The 21,057-nt window shown below is 53.6% G+C and overlaps 1 protein-coding gene across 1 annotated transcript in view; it reads left to right on the top strand.

The window, feature by feature from the left end:
* The first annotated feature begins 3,567 nt into the window (after positions 1-3,567).
* Sdk2 (sidekick cell adhesion molecule 2) overlaps positions 3,568-21,057 on the top strand; it is a 233,771-nt gene continuing 216,281 nt past the window's right edge. Inside the window, exon 1 of the mRNA XM_069993202.1 lies at positions 3,568-3,974. Within this exon, the coding sequence (XP_069849303.1) occupies positions 3,911-3,974 (64 nt within the window). The 5' untranslated portion in view covers positions 3,568-3,910. The remainder of the gene's footprint in view (positions 3,975-21,057) is intronic.

Here is a 21,057-nt window from a genome sequence, read left to right as displayed (position 1 = left end):
ACACAAAATATGGTCCTGTCTGGGCTTCCATGGATATTCTTCCAGAGAAACTGAGCATTCCCACCTTCCATCCATCTGGAAAGGGCAGAGGGAAGGCAGAGCAGATTTTTGCTGGTTCTGGGGCTTAAACTCAGGGTTTGGGCACTGTCCCTGAGCTTTCCAGCTCAAGGCTAGTCCTCCAACCCATTTTTTTTTTGTAGTTAATTTGAGTCTGTATTGAAGACTGAACTCAAGTCCTCATGCTCTTGTTTAGCTTTTTTGGCTTAAGGCTGGTGCTCTACCATTTGAGCCACAGTTCCACTTCTGCCTTTTTGCCAGAAGATCAGAGTCTTGTGCATTTGTCCACCTTGGCTGGTATCAAACCTCAATCCTTAGATCTCAGCCTCCAGAGTAGCTAGGAATGGCAGACGTGAACCACTAGCCCTTGGCTGTCCTCTTTGAAAATGGGTCTGGCTGCTCTTGTCCTGTGTCCCATTCCCTCTTAGGAAGAGTCTTTCTCAACTACAGGCCTTAGGACTCGTGGGAGCTGGGATCTAAGAGAGCCTGCAGCCCCAGAACCTGTCCTCAGGGCATTTCAGGGAAGTGGAATGAATGACTCACTTGGGAAGCGGAATAGCCGGGAGAGCCTGGAAGACCCTCTGGACGTGTAGCTAGTGAGACTCGGCCCCTTGCAACCTCCCAATTGTGCCTGTGGTGACCGGGATGAGATCATGGTGGCTACAAGTGACTTTCCCAAGAACAAGTCCCTCTCAAAATGGCAGGCTCCCCGCTACACTCCCCCTCCTGGGTCAGCTCAGAACACAAATCCCTTCGTATGTGTGCAGAAGCTGAGCCCCCAAAGAGTCTGGAGGCTCCCCCCACCTGCCCCAGGCCAGATGGATGGAAGAGAGGTTTGCTGGGAAAGCTCAAGAGTGGGGACCCTGCCCTCTCTAACACACTGGCATGGCTGGCCACTGCAAAGACAAGACATCCTCCCTCCCTCTCCCCAACCCCTCTTGGTTCCCTAGCCTGGCCTTTGGGGATAAAACTTCCAGAAGAAAATCTGTGGGGTGACACATAGTTATGCAAAAGGCCCTAATCTTAGGAAGAGAACAAATGTTCAGGGCCTTCAGAGCAACCAGCTTAGAGTCTTGGCTGCTGTAAGTTTGTGGGTTGGATGCGAACAGAGAGGAACCCACCATGGTTTTAGACATCTGTGTCCACACAGCTCCCAGCCTCTGGGAGCTGATAACGTGGCCCGACTACTGCTATTCCTTGGCTGGCTGAGAAGAGGCTTCCAGCAAATCTGGCTCTCAGGCACCCTCTGTGAGCCAGCCATGCAACAGCATCCTCAAGACCAGCTGTTCTTCATGGGTAGACAGCGTCTGAGCTCTCAGCTGGGTATTCAGAGAATGGAGATGAGGTGTTGGGGCTATGAGGTTGCACCTGAGTCTCCTTGAACACGGAGAGAAGAAAACCTAGTCAGTCATATCTAGCTTGTCTGCCTCCCCCCCCCCCCACCCCCCATCCCTTCCAGTAAAGAACCAGCCAAGGATGGAGTACAGCCTGCTAGGGGAAAAGTCACCACGTGTTTGAATGAGGTGATTGAAGGGCTGAGGAGTACCATGCTAAACGCTACAGCTATTTTCTGGGAATTCCCATAGCTCTGCTTCCAAGGCAGGTGAACTGACAAGGTAAGAGTAATGAAATATTTGCAATGTCTGTGTGGGTTAGGCAGCCATCAGAAAGGGGCACCCCGGGGGCAGGTGTGGGCGGAGTCCTAAACTTCCACAACCGGAAGAGTGGAGGCAGCTGGGACCAAGCCAAACCCAGACAAAAAAGAAAGAACCCTGCAGGGCTGGCCTTCACCATGCAGCCCAGGGCCAAAAGAACTACCATCATTTAGAGGCCCACAGAGAGGTTTTCCTTTAAGAATCAGGGGTTGGGGGAACACCGTAATAAATGAACTCTTTGGGGGGGGGAATGTTTGAATATGCAAAACTATATTCGTCTTTAGGCCAACACAGCTGCAAAATATGACCTGTAGTGTTTGTTTATAGGGGGGAAAGGGGTCTCAAGAGGCAAAGACTCCTGCCTGGAGTCCAGGAGTGTTTGTTTAACTGGGCCCAGCTTACAGAAAATAGGCTGCTCCCAGGCTCCGTCCTTGGAGTTTTCCCTGTTAATGTCCCCATCTTCTGCCCTTTACCAGCAGAGCTCAAAAGAAGAATCAAACAAACAAAACCTCTATGTTTTGACACCAACTTCCCTGTCTCCGCTTTCTGAATCCCAGGCCTGTCTTTGTCTCGTTCTCCCATCCCAGTGTTTCCAGACTTTGGAGAGTCTGATCAGGGAAAACAAAATCAAGTGTATATCCGAATCCCTCTCTCCACCCCAAATCGCTCTTCCACGCTGTGCTGGAAGGATTTGGGGGTTCCAGGGCAGAGTCAGATGAGGCCTTTGAAGGAGGGTGCCAGGGGCCCCGAGTCTGTAAAGGAAGGTTAAAGAGAGCGCGCGCAGGGCCCGGTGCGCCCCGGCCCATCCCTGGCGACAGACACGGGGCGCCCGCGGCCGCGCACACGGGCTGTGTTTCTGCGGGGCTCGCTCCCGCACCCGGGCCTGGCTCGGGGACGCCGCCGCCGCCGCCGCCCCCCTCCCGGCGCGCGGGCTGCGCTCCAGTCGCGGCCACGGGGTAGCGCTCGGCCCCCCTCTTCGCGTCTCCGCCTCCGCCGCGCTCGTCCCCGGCTCGCGCTGCCCCCGCAGCTCCGGCTCGGTGCAGGCAGGAGCGGCTTAGCTCAGGACGCCGAGCCCGAGGAACCGCGGGGCGGCAGGCTCCGCGAGAGGCGAGCGGCGAGCGGCAGCAGCGGCGGCGGCGTCCGAGGTGGGCGGTGGCGGCGTGGCCGAGGCTTTAAGGGCGGCCGCAGGTCCTCCAGGCCGGGCGATCGGTGAGTGCCGGGCGTCCGAGGAAGGCTGCCGAGCCCCGGATCCGGAGCTGCTGGCCGGGTTCTCCGTGCGTCTCGCCGAGAGCTCCGGCCAGGGCGCGGCGGAGGGCAGCGCCGGTTGTCTGGATCCTCGCGCCCGCAGAAGGCTCCACGCCCGGAGCGCGGGCTTCCGCCCGGGTCGCCGAGCCCGGCAACCGCCCCCACCAACCCGCAGCTGGCGCGGACACGGGCGCGCGGAGGGGCGCGCGGGGCTGCAGAACCTGCAAAGTTTGGCGGCTGTCTGGGCGCGGAGCGCCGCGGGGCGCCTCAGGGTCTCCAGATGGGGCACCGGGGCGGTGGAGTCCAGGAGGGGTAGCTCAGCTCCACCAGATACCGCCTTCAAAGTTAGAAGAAAACTTCAGCTCCGGGGAGATTCGGACCGTTATGCCAACCGCGCCCCCCCGAGCCCCGCGCCCCTGAAGACTCCCCCTGTACCCGCGGCCGCCCCCCGCCGGGCTCGGAGCGGGTCCCGGAGCGGGGCGGGGTGGGGGGGGGGAACGGGCGTCGGGACAGGCGGTGCGGACGCCGGGGTCGGCCGGGAGAGCCCAGCCGGAGGAGGGCGGGGAGGGGCGGGGAGGGGCGGGGGGCGGGCAACGTGGCCACCCCAGGAAGTTTCCTGAAGTTGACTGCGATTCCCAAGCAAAGCCAGCGACCCGATCGGGTCGCAGAGGCCACCTGGCCGGGGACGAGGACTCGGAGTTGGGGTGCTAAGAGAGGACGGCTCTGCCTCTTCCTCTCCGCGCGCCCCCTCGCTTTCCGGGCGCGCTGAGGACTTGGACAGCAGAGGAGGAGGAGGGGGTCACCGGCGCGGACCACCCTCCCTCTCCGAGGGCATAGCACGCCCCAGTCGCTTGGACACTTTCTGGACCGGAGCCGCGGGGTGCTGGACCCCAGGATTATAAAGCGAGGCGCAGGGGAAGGACAGTCCGGAGGACCCCCGCGGGCTGGTCACCATGTGGAGGCTGCTGACCTGGACTTTGCTCGCCCTGCATCGGATCCGCGCGGCCAGAGCCCAAGGTACCGGGGACCCCTGCCTGCCCCGCGCGGGAGGGGCAGCGCGGGACAGTCGCGGGGGGCGGGAGGGGCCTCCCGGAGGACCCGGCTTAGCCTTGGCAATCGCATCTCCTGGGAGTTTTCAAGACTTGCCCCTCCCGGAGTTTCGGGGTTCTCCTTCGGGCGGGGCAGTCCCCCTGACACTTGTGACTTCTGACTGGGGGACGAGGGGGTGGCGCGAGGGGCGCGGCCGCGGCCCCGCCCGCGGTGGGTGGTCCCGGAGCCGGCGTGGGGGCGCGGGCTCCTCGGCCGGCTCTCCGGAGCTCATCGGGGCCCGGCGGCTGATCTCGCCCAGCGTCTGCGGGGAAAGAGTCGGTGCGGGGCTGGGGGAGGGGGGGTGAAGGCCAGGCCGGGCAAGCGCTGCGCCCCGCCCCTCCCCGGGCCAGGGCCTGGAGCAGGAAGGCGGGGAAGGGGCTGGCGCCCGCGGCCGGCGTGGTCGCTTGGGGCCACGTACCGGAGCTCGGCTGCTGGGTGCTTTGGTTCGGGGCTGGGGCTGCTCTGCAGCCAGCGAGCGGCGGGAGCCGGGCGGCCTGACCCGCGGGGGGTGGTGCCCGGGGAGGGTCTGGGGCCGCCCTCCCGCCCGCCCCCGCCGTCCCCGGCGGCCGGATTGTCTCGCAGCCGACGCCTTGACCTGTGGCTGCCCGGAGCAGCCTGGCGGTGGAGAAGGGTTTGGAAATGAGCGCGTGGGAAGGGCGAGGAGGGATCGGCGCTGTCCCCATCCGAGGTTGAGATCCAGACGTTTCCCTCCTCCGTCTCCCCCCCCCCTTCCCCACCCCACCCTCGCCCGGAGAGGAAGGGCGCTGCACCCGCGCTCTCACTACGTTTGGGGTTCGCCGATCCAGGAGGCGGCGGTGCCCGCGGTGTCCGAGCGGCGCCTGCTGGGGGCGGAGGGAGACGAAGTCTGGACCGAGGCTCCGGGCTCTGGGCTCTCCCTGCCTTCGTTCTTCCGGGCTGCGGAGAGAGGGGCTAGACCCAGCCGGGGTGCCAGGCGACAGGGGCTACAATCCAGGCCGGGTCTCATCAGTTCACCTCCGGGGTCGCGGTGGACCCGACGAGGAAGAAGGGACCCCACCTTCCCCCCATGCACGTAGAGTCAGGCAGATCACGGAGGAAAAATCATCAGCTCCCGCTCACAGGGTGGAGGGGAGACTTTTTTACGAGGTAATTTAGGTAAAAGCACTTTGAAATTTTGTAACGATCTCCATAAATGTAAGGTAATAAAAGTTATTATTTTTATGATCATCATAAAACCTTCCAGCAGGCGGGGACCTCCGAGGTCATCTTGTTCTAGGAAGTCGTTTCACAGATGGGGAAACTGAGGCCGCCCTGGCCTCAAAGGGCCGGTGCTCAAGGCCACTCCCAGGATCTGGGTCAAAGTGAGACCCAGGGCCAGGTGTGCTGGGGGTGGCCAGCCAGGTGCAGGTGGGGGTGCCCTTATCTGGGGCTTCCCTGGAAGAACGGGAATGGGCTGGCATCCACTCTGCTCCTCCGTGGGCTCCTTCTGAGCTGCCCGTGAGTTACTAGTCAAAATTCAAGAGGGTCTGCTAGCTCCAAGGGGCGTTAGCCTGAATAGATCCATCTAACTTCACTGATTCCAGGAAACTGACTTCCCCTAGGTCCTTAGATAGGAGTTCTTCTCAGCCAGGACTAACTAGGCCTTTCTGGAGCCCCTCCCCACCTCAGGGCACCTGGTGGTCCTTCATTAGGGTCTTTTCATCCCTTCTGCCCCACCCAGCCCCACCCTGGTGTGAGGCTGAAATTCTACCTGTCTGTCTTTCCCCCTGAGCTTCCTGCCTGTCTAGAGCTGTGAAGGTCTCTTGATTGATTGCCTCCCTCTCCTGCATCTCCTGTTTGCTGTCTTTTGAGGGTCTGGCTGTCCAGGCCCCTGCTGCTCCTTTTTGTGCTCTCTGGCTCCTAGTGTTTGTTTGCTAGCCTCTGCCTGCCCACTCCTTCCATTTGTTTCCCCAAGCTGCAGAGCATTATGGGAAGGCCGCCTCTGGTCTCAGCTTGGGGCCATGCTGGTTTTGCATGTTGGTAGCTGGGGCTAGGGCACGGGGTCATTGCTTATCTGCTTTAGGATTTGAGACTGAGTTTCTTTGCATTTGAGGCTATGTCATGAATCCTTGGGGATGGCAGGATATTTGGAGCCACCAACACTTCCTGTCACTTCGGACCAACCCCATTCTCCAGAGTGAGGCGAGGGGCCACGCATCTGTATCTGTTCCTGGAAACACCCCTCTCTTGTCTACCCCAGCCAGATTTCATCTAGGCTTTTCGTCTAGTGTTTATATTTCCCCAGGTCCCGGACTTGAGCTACATCCCTAGTTATATAAAAGCTACCATTTAGACATCCCCCCCCCCCCAAGTCCTATCATTCAAAATCATTTCCCAGCTGGAATGCAGTGACATTGTAGGAAATAGGTTTGTAGGAACATTGGGTTTGGCAGTTTCAAGAGGGGCTCTTGAGATCTTGGCTATGCTGCCAGATCTAAAGGGAGTGGCTGAGATTTTTTCTAAGCCGTTTCCTCATCAGGACCCTACGAATAGTAGCTGGCCCCCTTGCAGAGTTACATGGGGATTGGAGATATTTCAGGAGTTTGCATGTGTTTGGGACTCGGCTCCCTGCTGGAGGTCATCCTGCCAGGCTGTGGAGGGAAGGAGGGTGGGTAGGTAGGTACTGCCATGGCAGCTGGCCTTGTGGTCCTTTCAAGAGAACCTAGGGAAAAAACAAGAGAGAGAGAGAGCTAGAGCTGAGTGAACCAGACAGTGAGAAAGCCCCTGACAGAGACCCAGATACTCCAAACTCTGGAAGATCCTAGAAGGTTCCAAAGGGAGAAAGTTTAGTGCTGGGAGCTAATCACAATAAAAGCCAAACAGCACACGAGGGAGCAGGATGAAAGTTTAATTACATGGTGTGGCTAAGCTGTAATTATTAATTACTGACAGCAAAAAATAACTTATTGATCGGGGCCTCTTGCTAATTACCAGGAGGCCTGAGTGTCGTGTTTGCCCGGGGCTCAACTGTCAAAAGCCTCACACAGGAGTGGGGTGGGAGGTGCCCCTGCTGCTCCCACTCCCTTCTCCTGTGTCCCTGTTTCCCTGTGCATGCCCGGAGTCTGGAACATTCTGGAGTGTTAAGAGTTTAGTGTTTTCTATTGGCTGCAGAAGACCCCCCGCCCTGCCTGGCCTAGAACAAGGCATCATCCGAGTCTGTCTCACAAACTTCCTTTCATACATTTCTTCAACAAACATTTATTGATGGCCTCTCCCTCCTGTCCTCTACTGGAAGGCCAGAGTAGGGGCCAAGAACTTGGTTCCATCGGGAGAGGGAACGATTTGGCTGGGAAAGAAGCCAAATCCTTTACAGCAGACCTGTGCTTAAACAAGGCCTTAATGGCTGACTCTAAGCTGATATGTTAAACTGTTTGTTGGTGTGTGTTTGACCTCGTACCTGGATTGCTGGCAGTTAAGCCTATGAGCTAAAGGTAAGGGGGAATGGGCTTGTTGTCTGACTTGAAAGACACATGAAAAGGTCCAGAGAGCTGGTCCATCCGTCCTCCCACCCCACCCCACCCCACCTCCCTCCCGCTCAGCACAAGCAGCATCTGGCCTGCGTGTACAAGCTTGGTTATGGAGGCCACGCTGCCATGCACAAACTGGTCATTGTACAGCCATGGGTTACATTGCAAGAACAATTTGCCTTCTGGTGACAGCGTGTCTGAGCAGTTGGTTTAAAGGGTCTCCTGCTTGGCTAGAAGCCCCCTCTGGGAGTGAGGTGGGGGTTGGGTGTGGATTTCCATCCCGGCTCTCCCTGGAGTCCACTGATGGCCTTGCCGAAGCTGTGGGAATTAGTCATCATGGTTTGGGGCCCTGGGATTCCAATGGTAACAAATGGGCCGGCAGTGACTGCCGGAGTGGCTGGCAAAGGAAGACAAGCTGGAGACAAACCAGTGAGCTTTGTGGGCAAGAGACTGCTTGGGAGGGGTACCCATTTGGGGTACCTAGGAAAAGGCACCATGGAGGCTGTCTGCTCAGATTCCTGGGTGTAGACCAACAGGTGCCCCCAACCTGTGCCACCTGCCCAGGTACTTCTAGTCTACCACGGCCCTTTTGGCCTCCGCCTCCTTCATGGGGCCAAGCTTGTCCTAAGTCTCAGTTTCCTTATCTGTGAAATGGGGATACAGTTGAAAACCACATCTATTGGATGATTGTATGAGATGATCCCAATCACCCCTGAGATGCTCTTCCTAAATGTTCAGGATTAATACCATGGGGTGAGGACTGGAAGGATGGCAGAACTCCCTCTACCTTCTCCGCATGGTCTACCCTGCCATCTCACTGTGCCACTCCCCTGCGCCCACTTCTGTCCCCGTGAGAGCCACCGTGCTCAGCCTGGAGCTCACCGGACACTGGTCTCCCACTGGCCCTGAGCTATCACTGTGCCAGGGCCCCCTCCTCCCAGGGGTTCAAGCCCACCCCTTGTTTCCTGCAGGACCTGGCCTAATGTCCCGTTCCAGTCACTAAGTAACTATGTGATGGCGTCTTTGAGCATGGGCCTGCTGTCTGCCCTACCTCTTCCAGAGCACTGATCTGACAAGTGAATGAATGAAGTGAGTGACTGAATGAGTGACTCACTGAATATTGGTCAGCTGGTGGCTTATGAAGTGCCTGTGGTCTCCCCTGAACTTTCCATACCTCCTGTGCCACCTAACCCTTACTCTGTCAGGCCGCTGAGGCTCCCCGAGTCGGGGGAGCGGGGCTGGACCATGGTAGTGACACCCCCCTCCCCCACCATTCTCAGCACAGGCTCCACAGCAGAAGCTGCCTCTAGCAGGCCTGGTTGGCTGGGCCTGAGATCCCTACTGAACACCAGCCAGCTGCCCTCACTTCTGTAACAAGGAGGGGTAGATGATTTGGAGTGATGTTCTATTCATGGGGGTGCCATTTGAACTATGTAGGGACCCTCAACCATGCTGTGGGGGGAGGACAGCAAGTGCTTGTGTGGATTCTTGATGACTTCAGCCCCTCTCCCTTCCCTCTGTGCTGGTCACTCAAAGGAGCTGGGAAGTGCAGGCTTCTTCATGCTGGAAAAAGACAGGCAGAGAGGCTGGGAAAAGTGGACTGCCCTCCCGCTGCAAGGTCCGAGTGTCAGGATGAACCCAGAGCCCTGGGATCCCCAGTATCCTGCCACAGCCCAGGGCACCCCTCGGCATCCTCCCCAAGAGTGACAACCATTTGTGAGTGAGACACACAGACCACTCTGCTGTTAGACACAATGGGCCTGGTCAGGGTGGACAATAGAGTTTGGAAACAGGCTCTGAGTCTCCCCCCGCCTCTTCTTCCAGACCCTCCTGGCTCTTGGCTTTGCCCTTGGTGTGTGGATCTTGGTAGAACATGAAGGGTCCCCTTTCCTGTTTTCTACCATCCCCCCCTCGCATAGGGCTGAGATGGCCCCAAATGATTGGAAGTGTCTCCTTTGGGTCATTTGGGACATCAATAGTGGAGCCATACAGGAATCTCCCAAACAGAACAGAGTATGGGGGGTGGGGGTGGAAGGCAAGGGTGAAGAAGCAATTCGAGTTTTCTGCCACTGGGAAGCGATTAGTGACCCAGAGGGGCCATGAAATTTTGATGATGTGATAATTCAGAGGGAAGGAGTTATGACATGCAGTAATGCCATCCACATGGGGAATTCTGGGGAGACCTCTGGTGTCTTGCAGGACTCCTCCTACTCCCTGTCCCTGCTGGAACCTCCCCAGGGTGTCTCTGGAAGTACAGACTGGTGAGGCAGTTGCTGTGTTGTCTGTGAGTCAGGGAGATGATCAGGAATATGACTGGACACACGGATGCTGGGGTTGTCACAGCTTAATATAAGCTCCTGATGGGACCAGTACCGATTCTCCACTTCCTACTTTGAACCATGGAAGCTAAAGCAGAATGCAGCATAGGAGGCCCATGGGGACAGACAGGCCACTGAGGAATCCAACATTGGAACACAACCTGGGTTCAAGTCCTCCCTGCCATTTGCTTTTTTGAGTGACGTTGGCTGAGTGACAGTCTATCTGTGCCAGTTTCCTCTCTCCTTACATGGTTGGCTTGTGGCAGGGATGAATGCCAAGATCTCAGGACTGTGCACTGAAAAAGTGTTGCTATGCCAGCGTCATTTTTACCTTCATCTTGGTGACAGGGAAGCAAGGGCAGCTTTGGGGTCAGGAGAAGACAGGTGCTCTAGCCCCCAAGACGCTTGTTTCTTTGGTCCTTCTGAACTCTCCAGTGGCAACTAAACTTCTGTTATTGGGAGTTATTTATTAGGTTCAGATATTCTCTGTGATATGGAGAGAGGAAGGGTGGGCAAAGTCATCATATTCAACAGACCCAGGTGGAAATGGAACCACAACACTTACGAGTTTAGCTGGCATGGGGGAAGACGGGGAGAAGGATGGGAGAGATGACACATTGTACTCATCATCTGACGTGTTGAATTGAAACCCCTTTGTACAGCTACTTAAAATTAAGAAATACAAAATGAAAACATTGCTTGTGGGTGCTATGATTAAAAAAAAGACTATGTCCAGCTTAAAATTCAAAAGACACCACAAAAAAACATATTTTAAGCTATTATCAGCTGTTTAAGCCTTTAAGGGAAGTGTTTGTTGGTGGTGGGTTTTTGTTATTGTTGATTTTTTTACTGGATTCTGTCAGAAAACTTCAAATTTCTATGGGTGTCCTTCAGAAAGACCCCATGTGCTCTTTCGCCCATTTAGGAAGGAGATTGGCCACAAAGTCTTAACGTCCTTTTGAAGTTCAGGAATATTTAGCCACTTGCACAGATCACTTGACTTAGTAAGAAGGAGAGTCTGGCTTGTACGTGGACCTGGTTTTCATCCCTAAGGCACTGCCAGAAAAAGAAAAAGGAAAAAGAAAGGCAGAGAATGCAGGTCGGGTAACTGCTTTTGATCTAGCCAAGCTATCCATCTTCAGAAAGTACACATCCCTCAACTACGGGCCAGCCTGGAAGATTTGAGAACCATCTCTTGTGACTGCAGACTTCTCTCTAGCCTGGTGGGCACAGGGAGTGGGGTAAGCTACCACTACCTACCCCCATTAGACAACCCAAGTCCTCCATTGAGTGCCCACTGGTGCCCACAGTGTCTTAGCCATATGCTGTGGATGCCAAAAGCTGTGTGTCACCCCCTGCCCACAGACCTCTCCTCACTCTGCCCCATGCACCTCTGTAGTACACACACACACACACACACACACACAGTCCCACATGTCCCCTTCCCTTCTCTCTCCTTAAGGATCCCTGTCCCATTTCATTGACTTACATCTCTTTTGTCCCCACGGACTCATGTGACGCCATCCTGAGCCACCAGCTGGAACTCCGCCCCTGAGCTTCGACGCTGTCAGCGAGCCTGTGGGCTAGAGATGTTTTACTGGGCCATTTTGGTCTTGTTGATTCTGAATGATCTCGTAATGTGTACGAGACGGATTTCTTTAATTATAAGCTCCTTGAGTTTAGATAATAACCCTTCATCAGCCAGGATGAAGGTATTAGACATCAATTATTCTCCCCCAATTAATGAACTCAACTCTTTAAATAAGGGCATTGTAAGAGTGTCAGAAAAAGTCTCAGAGGGAAGATGACAAGTTATGCTGCCTTGCTGACCCGGGGCCATGCCGTCAGGATTTTCATTGTGTACCTCTGGGGATACAAGGGGGTGGGGGTGGGGGATGCACATCCATTTCCAGATTCTTCCATTGACTACTGTAATAGAGGAGCGGTATGCACAGCCTGAAGCTGCCCAGTCTGCATCTACATGGCCTTTTTCTTTCTTATAGTTTATCTTTTAAATAAGTGGAAATTTGTATCCTATTTCATGGCCTATCTGAGTTCTAGTCTCACCTACCAAGAATATTTTCAGCCTAGTGCTGGTGGCTCAAACCTATAATCCTAGGTACTTGGGAGGCTGAGAACTGGTTCAAAGCCAATCTTGGCAGAAAAGTCTATGAGACTCTTATCTCCAATTAACCACACACACAAAAAAAAACATAAAAAACAGAAGTGGAGCTGTGGCTCCGATGGTAGAGCACTGGCCTTAAGTAAAAGCCTAAGTGAGACTACAAGGTCCAGAGTTCGAGCCCCAGTACTGACACACACACACAAAGGCATTTTGCTAGAGGATGTAGTAGGTGTTGCTCCTGGATTGTTGGACTCTCAAGGATATGTATCAAAACCCACTTTGAAAAATGTGAATGAGATACCCTTATATAACACTTGGGTCCAAAATTCTAGGTTGTATCTTCTGGAAACTCCCAAGATGCCTTACTTATGTATTTCAATTCTTTATGTTTTAATTTTTTTCTACAATGTTTTCTATCCATAACCACCGCCTAAAGCAATTGTATCCCCAACACAATTGTCTATAGCCCCTATAACCATCTGCCATAACTGATCTATGGTGGGAGAGGTGGTAAGTGTGGTGGGATGGACATCAAGCTCCTGGCCCTGCCCAAGATGCCCTTGTGTTCCAGTGGTAGATGTTTCTGGCATCAGTTTCATCTTCAGCCTCTCTCCTCTGTCTAGACCCCTGGGAGCCTGTCTCCTGCCTCCTCCCTCCTTTTGATTAGGATGGGACAGGATAAACTGACAGGCAACACCAATGGCCAGCACTAGCAGGGTCTGCGGTCTCCTCAGAAGTGCTGGGCTTGGGCTCTGTCCTGCATGGAGCTCTTATCCATGTAGACATGTGGGTGCCTTCCGGAGAAGCTGAACTTCCTGTCTACATCAACCAGACCCACAGCAGTGGCCTGGCAAGCAGCTGACTGCATTCATTGTCTCTTGCTTAGAAGTCAAGTGACCTTGACAAGTCACTGAATGTTACTGAACTTCAACATTAACAATATCAACAACATGAATACTTTTCTGGCCAACTTCATGTAGAGGCTGGGTGAAGGGCAGATGGGATATCTGTGAAAACTGCCATCCATTTGATGGTTTTCTAAAAGGATTCAACAACAACAAAATTCACTCTAAGGACAATTCAGCTGATAATAATTTAATATGTGGGTTTTCTGTGGTCTATTTGCATTTATCTTCCAGAAGTGACCATCCTCCATGCCAGGGACAGGGAACCTTTTTTTTTTTGGTCTTCTGCCAAGGGCCATTTGAATATTTATAACAGTATTGGAGGACCAGAAAGAGAAAAAAAAAGATCCATACAGGTAAGTAGCCATGGGCAGCCAATGAGAAGTATGGGAGAATCGTATGTGTCTTTTCTGTCATGTGCCAAACAGCACTCACCACGCTTGCCTATAGCAGACTTGAATACCCCGCCCTACCCAGATATTACAGGCTCAGTGTTTTCAACAGAGGCTCCATCACCTCCTTACACAGGGAAACAGACCTCAAAGCATTCATCCAAGCCCCCAGGTCTCCACTGAGCAACCAGCCTGGCCCATGGCTGTGGTTTGCCTGTAGCTCCCCTGGCTCACAGCCCCAGGACCAGAGCCAACTCAAGGTCCTGTCTTGAGTCTGTGCTCAGCCACTTCTTGCCCTGCCAGCCCTGCAGTCCCCTCCCATGGACAGTGTGCTCACAGCCTGTGACCCTTGAGCTCCTCACGTAGAATGGCCTCTTCCTGCCCTGTTGCAGGCAGGGGGGTAGGTGGGCAGGCAGGCCCTCTCGGCCCCAAGCTGGCGAGGAGGGCCGGGGGGAGTTCCTCATTAGCTCTGCTCCAAGCTCATTATCAGTCTGCGCATCACTGGGTGAGAAATGGCTGTCGTCAGGACAGTAATAAATACGCTGCTGTCACTGTTGATGTGATTGCACTAATGAAGAGAAATCAGCCACCAAGAGAGGACTGCTGTGGGTTGTGGCTTCGGGTGGCTGGAGAGCCCCGTCCACTGCCCATCCTCCCCTCCCCTCCCCTCCCCTTCCCTCCCCTCAATTTGGAGGGGGGGCAGAGAGGGAAGAGAGGGGATGTGTTGATATGGCCCCATTTCTTCCTAAGGCTGTGATGAGTGGGAACCTAGAAGGTTCAGGAATAAGGGCTATAGTACCATCCTAGGAGGAGATGGAAAGAGGAGACCAGGGCCCCTGCTGGCCTCAGCCTGGGCCCAGGCAGACACAAGCGGGACCAGCACTGGGTAGTGGTGTTTTGATGGCTCAGCCTTCTTCCCTCTCCAGCTCAGGCTCCAGAGTCCCCTGCAGGAAAGCGTGGGGGGAAACACAAGGCCCATTGTCTGTGTCCCCTGCCACCTCGCCTGCGATGTTAGAATGCATTGTATCTCCAGGAACTTGGGTGCCCTGGCCCAATATGGAGAGCAAGCCTGCACTGGGCAGGATCCAGACAAGCCAAGGCAGACTTGTGGAGGCTGGCAGACAGGGAGAAGGGAGGAGGTTCACACTAGTTGCAATCTAAGCCCTAGGTACCAGTAATTTGGGGCAGGTGGAGTAAAAAGGTATGTCTTTCTGTTGAGGGCCTAGGGAGACACATTCTTGTGGCCCAGGTGTCCATTGACCGGTGAGAGAATGAGGATGGTCAGTAGCAATAGGTCTCACAATTGACCTGGTCACTAAACTAGTGTTTCTGAAATCAAAGCTCTGAAGTAGGGTCTGGAAACTTGCATTTCTAACAGACTCTGGGGCATGACTGGTACTGATCCAAGCCCACACTTTGAGAAATCCTGGCAAACAAGTGTGGTCTCAAGTAGCGGTGACCCAACGGTGGCTGAACTGAGTCCCTTCTGCCCCAGTAGCCTGTGTCTGCCTCTTCACAGAGGGCTGTAAGAATCTTGATTAATTAGTACATGACATGACCTTGGCCTGTACCCTTGCAGAGGGCCAAAGAACTGACCTCTACTTGTTCTCTTATTTCTTCAGAAAGTTATTGCTCTTAATGCCTGTGACAGCCAGTTTTCCATTATTATACCAAATACCTGAGACAAAAAAAAAGTAAAAGGTCTACCTTAATAAAGTAACCGGTACTGGGTTACATTGCTTTGGGCTAATAGGGACACAGTGCATCCTGGTGGAAGCCACTGGCAAAGGAGATTCTAATCACAGAGAGCCCAAGAAGTAAAGACAGAGAGGAAGGGCCAGAGGGCCAAAGTCTCCTTTGAGGCCACACCTCTCCTCCGAAGCCACGCCCCATGATGTTACTTCCTCCTTTCCCAGTAGCTGGAGCTCAGGCTGGCAGCTAAGCCTTTACTGGAAGGTCCTCTGGGGGACATTTACCCACATCATGATCATGTTCTTCCTTAAACTATATGAAGCAGGGGGTGGAGTTGTGGCTCAGTTGGCAGAGCACTAGCCAATGGGTGAAAGCGGCCACAGGTACTGAGTTTGAGTCCTTGTTTCAGACCAAAAAATGTGTATCTTCTATCCATGCATTTATTTATATGCATATTCATTTATATGTCTTAACATATTTTATATATTTATATAGGTATTTGCATAAATATGAATACATATAAATATTGATATAAATATAAATATCTACTTATATAAATCTATTTAGATAAATAAGTGTAAATATATGTATATAACTAATGATACATAAATATATCTACACAAACATTTGTTTATAGTTTTATATATTTATATAAAAATCCAAAACCAGCCGGGCGCCAGTGGCTCATGCCTGTAATCCTAGCTACTCAGGAGGCTGAGATCTGAGGATCACAGTTCAAAGCCAGCCCAGGCAGGAAAGACTGTGAGACTCCTATCTCTAATAAACCACCAGAAAACCGGAAGTGGCGCTGTAGCTCAAGTGGTAGAGCGCTCGCCTTGAGCTGAAAAGCTGAGGGACAGTGCCCAGGCCCAGAGTTCAAGCCCCACGACCGACAAAAAAAAAAAAAATCCAAAACAGAGGCCTCTTTTCTGGGAGAGGATGGAGCCTGGCTGAGGCTTCAAGGTGACCCTTATGAGCTACTGGATAACCAAAGTTGACAACAAAAGCTATTTGTTCTTCAAGTGTGTTTTGAGCACCTACTGTGTGCCCGGTGCGGTACCTGGGTCACCACCCATGGCCAATGAGTCACCAAGCCTGTTGTTGGTCCTGCGGGGCAGTGCTTGGGTCTGATAGGAACGTGGTGGGTGGTTACAGGGTTCAGAGGGGTGACCTGAGGATGCTTCCTGGAGGAGATGTCACTGACTGAGGGGAGGTGAGCCAGAGCTGAGCAGAGGATGTGGGGTGCCCCCCTACCTTCCCTGGAGACACCGGGAAGGACTGGGTTTCCATCCTTGTTGTTGGTGTTTGTAGACAGCAGTGATGAACCGTGAGACCAGACTGCGCAAGGCCACACCCAGAGACTCAGATGCACGCTCCCCCCCTCCCCCCAACCATTTTATAGAAGCCACACAGACTTCAGGAGCCACACAGCAACAAACAAACCCAGATGACATGGCTTCCTCCCTTCTGGGGGAACTTGGAGCTTCCCTGGGGTCAGATTACAAAAAGCTGTCTTGTTTCTTGGAGGGTGAGAGAAGGAAGAGTCCCAAGTCGGGGAGCGTGGGTTTTCCTCCTCCTTTGCAGGCTCCAACCACCGTGGTGTTCTGCCTTGGGAAGAACTGGGATTTCTCTGCTCTCTCTCTTCTCAACTGCATTCCCCCTCAGTAAGAATCTGAGCTATGGACATGGTTGCATCCCTGGGAGGGGAGGTGGGAGAGGCAGAGCAGCTGAGGCCTGAGCCAGAGGAGCTGGCTGCAATCCGGGGTCTCCAGGCACAGACAATGAAGCCGGGGAGCAGCTCGAAGCAGGACAAGGGCAGTCCCTGGGTGTGGATTGGAGGGGGGCTGGTCTCGGGAGCACAGTGGGTCTGAATGTCTTTGCCAAGTAGGGCAGGGGTGACCACCTAGAGCCGCCCCCAGGACCACTTCATCCCCACCCTCATTTTCTGACTCTGACTCTTATTTTCTGGCCCCAGTCTTGTGGACCTCCTTGCTTAGATGATCCTCTGTTACCCCAACTCTGTGTGTGTGTCGGGGGTGAGGGAGGGTGAAGGGAAGAGTGGTAGTTTGAACTCAGGACCTTGCGCTTGCTAGGCAAGAGCTCTGCCACTTGAGCCACACACCCAACCCTTTCTGCTTTGTTTTCATTTCACATAAGGTCTTGTGCTTTTTGCCTGGAGCTGGCCTGGGACTTAGATCCTGACATCTCTGCCTCTTACCTAGCTGAGATTACAGGTGTGACCACCATGCCCAGCCTGGACTTTCTCTGTTTCTTTGCTTTTTGAGATAGGATCTTGATTTCTACCGTGGCTAGCCTCAAACTGTACCTCCTGTCTACTGAGATTATAGGCATGTATCACCATGTCCACCTGCCCAAACTCTTGGCCTCAGACATATAAGGCTTGTGTGCTGAGTTCTGGGAAACTACAGTGCGTAATTGGTCCCTACATACTTGGCTTTGGAGTTACCCAGAACTCACAGCACAGGGCAAGAGGTAACACGACAGAAGATACATGCCAGGCATCACTCTAAATGCCTGTGTGTATTCCTCCTCAGAGCCTCTCAGTGACTCTCAGTGTGAAGAGGCACGTTTTCCTCATTATATGGATCAGGAAACTAAGGCTCAGTGAGCTCAAGCAAGTTGCCCAACATCACACAGCTTAGAAATAGCAGATTCAAGAACCAACCCAGGCATTGGGTTCCTAGCCTGTGTTCTTTACCATTAGGTGTGGCAGGAGGCATCTTCACCTCTTCTGCCTCCCCTGGAGACCTTTAATGAGGTTGTCTTCCCATGGCTGACCTCTAACCTCTAGGGTTAAAAGATTGGGGCTGCCAGGCCCTGGTGGCTCATGCCTGTAATCCTAGCTACTCAGGAGACTGAGATCTGAGGATCACAGTTCAAAGCCAGCTTAAGCAGAAAAGTCCATGAGACTCTTATCTCCAATTAATCACCAGAAAACCAGAAGTGGAGCTGTGGCTCAAGTGGTAGAGCAATAGTCTTGAGTAAAAGAGCTCAGGGACAACATCCAGGCCCCCAGTTCAAGCCCTATGATCAAAAGAAAAAAACAATGGGGCCAAATTAGCCAAGTCTCAGTTTTTCCATATCTGTTAAATGTGGACTTAAAGCAAATGGCAGAACTCCTTTGTTCTCACAGGGTTGTTGGAAGGACCGTTGGTGTAATATTTGGGAGCAGCAGGCCCAGTGTGGTACCCTGCATTGGGGGGTGGGGGATTTGCTGTGAGAGGCCTCGCTGTGTTCCTGACCCCTCTGTGAGAACTCAGCCAGCCTGGGCAGCCTCTGCGCAGGGCCTTGGTCTCAGCCCGCTTCCCCTCTGCAGCTGAACCATGAGCTCCAGGGCAGGGACCCAGGACTGGGCTCCCATGGGAAGACGTATGTGTGCTGTCCAGCAGGTGTTCCTGGGTGACAAAGCTGTCCCTGTGCCTGTCATCCTTGGCTGTGTTATATGGACCTGGGACACATTGGTTGTAAGACATTGGCTGTGATTTTAGGTGTCTCTAAAAAAGAAAATGGCATCATGCAACCCACAAACAGATGTGTGCTGAGACATGTAGAAATAAACAGTACACCAGGATGGGTGACATGCTGTGATTGTTGCTTGGCAGACACTGCTCACCCTGGCCCTAATGCCCACCCCCCATGTATGAATCCATTTATTTCCCCCATCCCACCCCACCCCATGAGTTCTTAAGTTCAAATGCCATCCTCCTAGCCACCAAAAGGTGGGCCAGTTGAGTTGGTGTGGAAAATATGAGATGCATTTCACAACCATCCAGCACTGGTCCACAGTGGGCCTCTGTAATGCTGGCCTGGGCCGGACAAAATGGAGGTGGGGGCCAACAAATTGACTGTCCCCCACACAGGGCTCTAAGCTCACGGACCAACCAGGTCCTTGTGAGACTCCAGCCACAGGCCAGATGGAGACCTTTGTTTTATTCCCCCTGGCCAGAGCACCCTCTCTTTCCCCATACCATTTTTTTCTAGAATGTACTGGGCCTAAGGAGGCCATTTCTGTCCTGCCTGAGGCTCTACATTGCTTGTCTGCTGTGTCAGATGCCAGCACCTGTTCTTGTGGGTTTAGTTTCTGGACCAGCCTCGAGAGACAATGAGGGATAAGCCGCAAGCCAGGCCAGAACTTAGAATCAACCCTTCCTGACATTTTCTTTCTCAGTCCCAAAGGAGAAGTGAACGGCTTGCCTGGGATTCCACGGAGGCCCTGGGGACAGGCTGGCACAGCTGAGCCGTACTCGCCTGGCATTGGGAGCCTGGTGTCCCCTTGGAAGTTTCTTTGGAGAGGCCAAGACTCTAAGGCAGCTGGGCCCCTCCTCTGTTCCCCACCCTGACCAGCTGCTTAGCTGTCACCACAGGGCTGGGGGGTGGGGGGGGGTGCTGGGCTCACTCTCAGCTGTTCCTTTCCAGTTCCCAGAAGGTCCTTCTCTTTCTCACTCTCCTGAAGCTTCTGATGAGTTCAGTGAGTTCTCGTCTTTGTGTCACAGAGGGTCTGGCTGTGTGGATGCCTTCTCCAACCCACTGCTGGACCACCCACTCTATCATAGGTACCCAGCGCAAAGTGACATCCGGGTACCATGTTGGAAAACGGTTAAGAATGTCAAGATGGTGGCAGGTCACGTTAAACAAAGAACCTAGAGAGAGTGCACAACCCCCCCCCCTCCCACCTTCACAAAGTCTGTCCTATCCACTGGGGAGACCCGCATCATGGGTCCCCTCCCCTCTCCAAGGCCCCTCTTTCCGGCTCTGTGAAACTAAGTCCAGCCACCTAGGAATAATGTCCTCCTACCATCTCCTCCAAAGTTCTGTTCCCTGTCTCATGCCTGATAAGGAAAGAGTAAGGCAGAATAATGAACAAGCCTGGAACCTTCTCCACTTTTGAGCAGGAGGCCCAGGGATGGAGGAGTAAAATGTGGAATTCAGTGTCCAGCACCTGCCTGCCTGGTCTTGTCTGGTATGTGCCTCCCTCCCCCCCCCCCACTATCTCCTTTCTCCTTTCTCTCTCCTCCCACTTTCTGTCCTTTCTCTCCTCTCTTCTTTCTTTACTCTCTCTCCTGTATTTCTCTTCCTTCTCCCTGCTCACTCTCTCTCTCTCCCTCCCTCTCTGCCCCCCCCTCCTCTTCCCTTTCCCCTCACCTCCTGAGAGGCCTGTACAAAATGTCTCAGGCTTTGAAGCCGGCACAGCCCTGCAGGATCCGGGCCCTGTTGTGGCCTGCTCTGAACCTCAGGATCACCCTGACGTTCTCACAGCTCAGGTACCCTATCCGTAAGACTATGCTGGGTATATCAGCCCAGGATGACATTCTAACGAATCCAAAGATGTTCACTTTGCATCATAGCTCTAGAGGTTTGGGTCCACAATTGGTGGCCCATGGTAAGGAAACTTAACTATGGCTTGAGCGGATGCAAAGCCAAACTCTCACCTCATAGCCAAAGGCTTCAACTTAGGGCCTGAGCTCTGTCCCTGAGCTTCTTTGGCTCAAGGCAAGTGCTCTAGTACTTGAGCTACAGTGCCACATCCAGCCTTTTCTGAGTAGTTTATGGGAGATAAAAGTCTCATGGACTTTTCTCCCCTGGCTGGCTTTGAACTGTGATCCTCAGATCTCAGCCTCCTAAGTAGCTAGGATTACAGGCATGAGCCATCAGTGCCCAGCTCTTCTTTCCCTTTTGACTGGCTGATTTTTTGAGGGAGTTTAGGAAAATCCAGCAAAGCTGGCTAGATTTTCTATCTTCTTGCAGTGGCATACAGCAACTGGCACAGAGTAGGTACTCAATAAATTTTATTTCCTATTAGCAGCCTCACCAGGGCCTCTGTTAGTCTAATTCTGCCTCCCTGAGTTCAGCCAGGTAACCCTAGGGATCTGGAAACACTGAAGCAGCTCACGATCAGACTCAAACCAGCAGAAGAACTGAGTAATTGCTCAAGTCTGGGAGTCTTGGGCCTGGCCCCAGCCACTGAGTCAGTATCTGCACTTTCGGACCCCTGGGGAGCCGGTGGGCCCATCAGAATCTGGAGTTCCTTGGCTTGCTGTTGCTATTTCAGGAAGGCAGGGACCTTGCACATTCA

The sequence above is a fragment of the Dipodomys merriami genome, unplaced genomic scaffold, assembly GCF_024711535.1.
Source record: "Dipodomys merriami isolate MVZ:Mamm:240054 unplaced genomic scaffold, mDipMer1.0.p SCAF_42, whole genome shotgun sequence".
Taxonomy (NCBI): domain Eukaryota; kingdom Metazoa; phylum Chordata; class Mammalia; order Rodentia; family Heteromyidae; genus Dipodomys; species Dipodomys merriami.
Note: the sequence above shows the minus strand (reverse complement) of the source record. Positions and strands in the feature narration are given on the sequence as shown.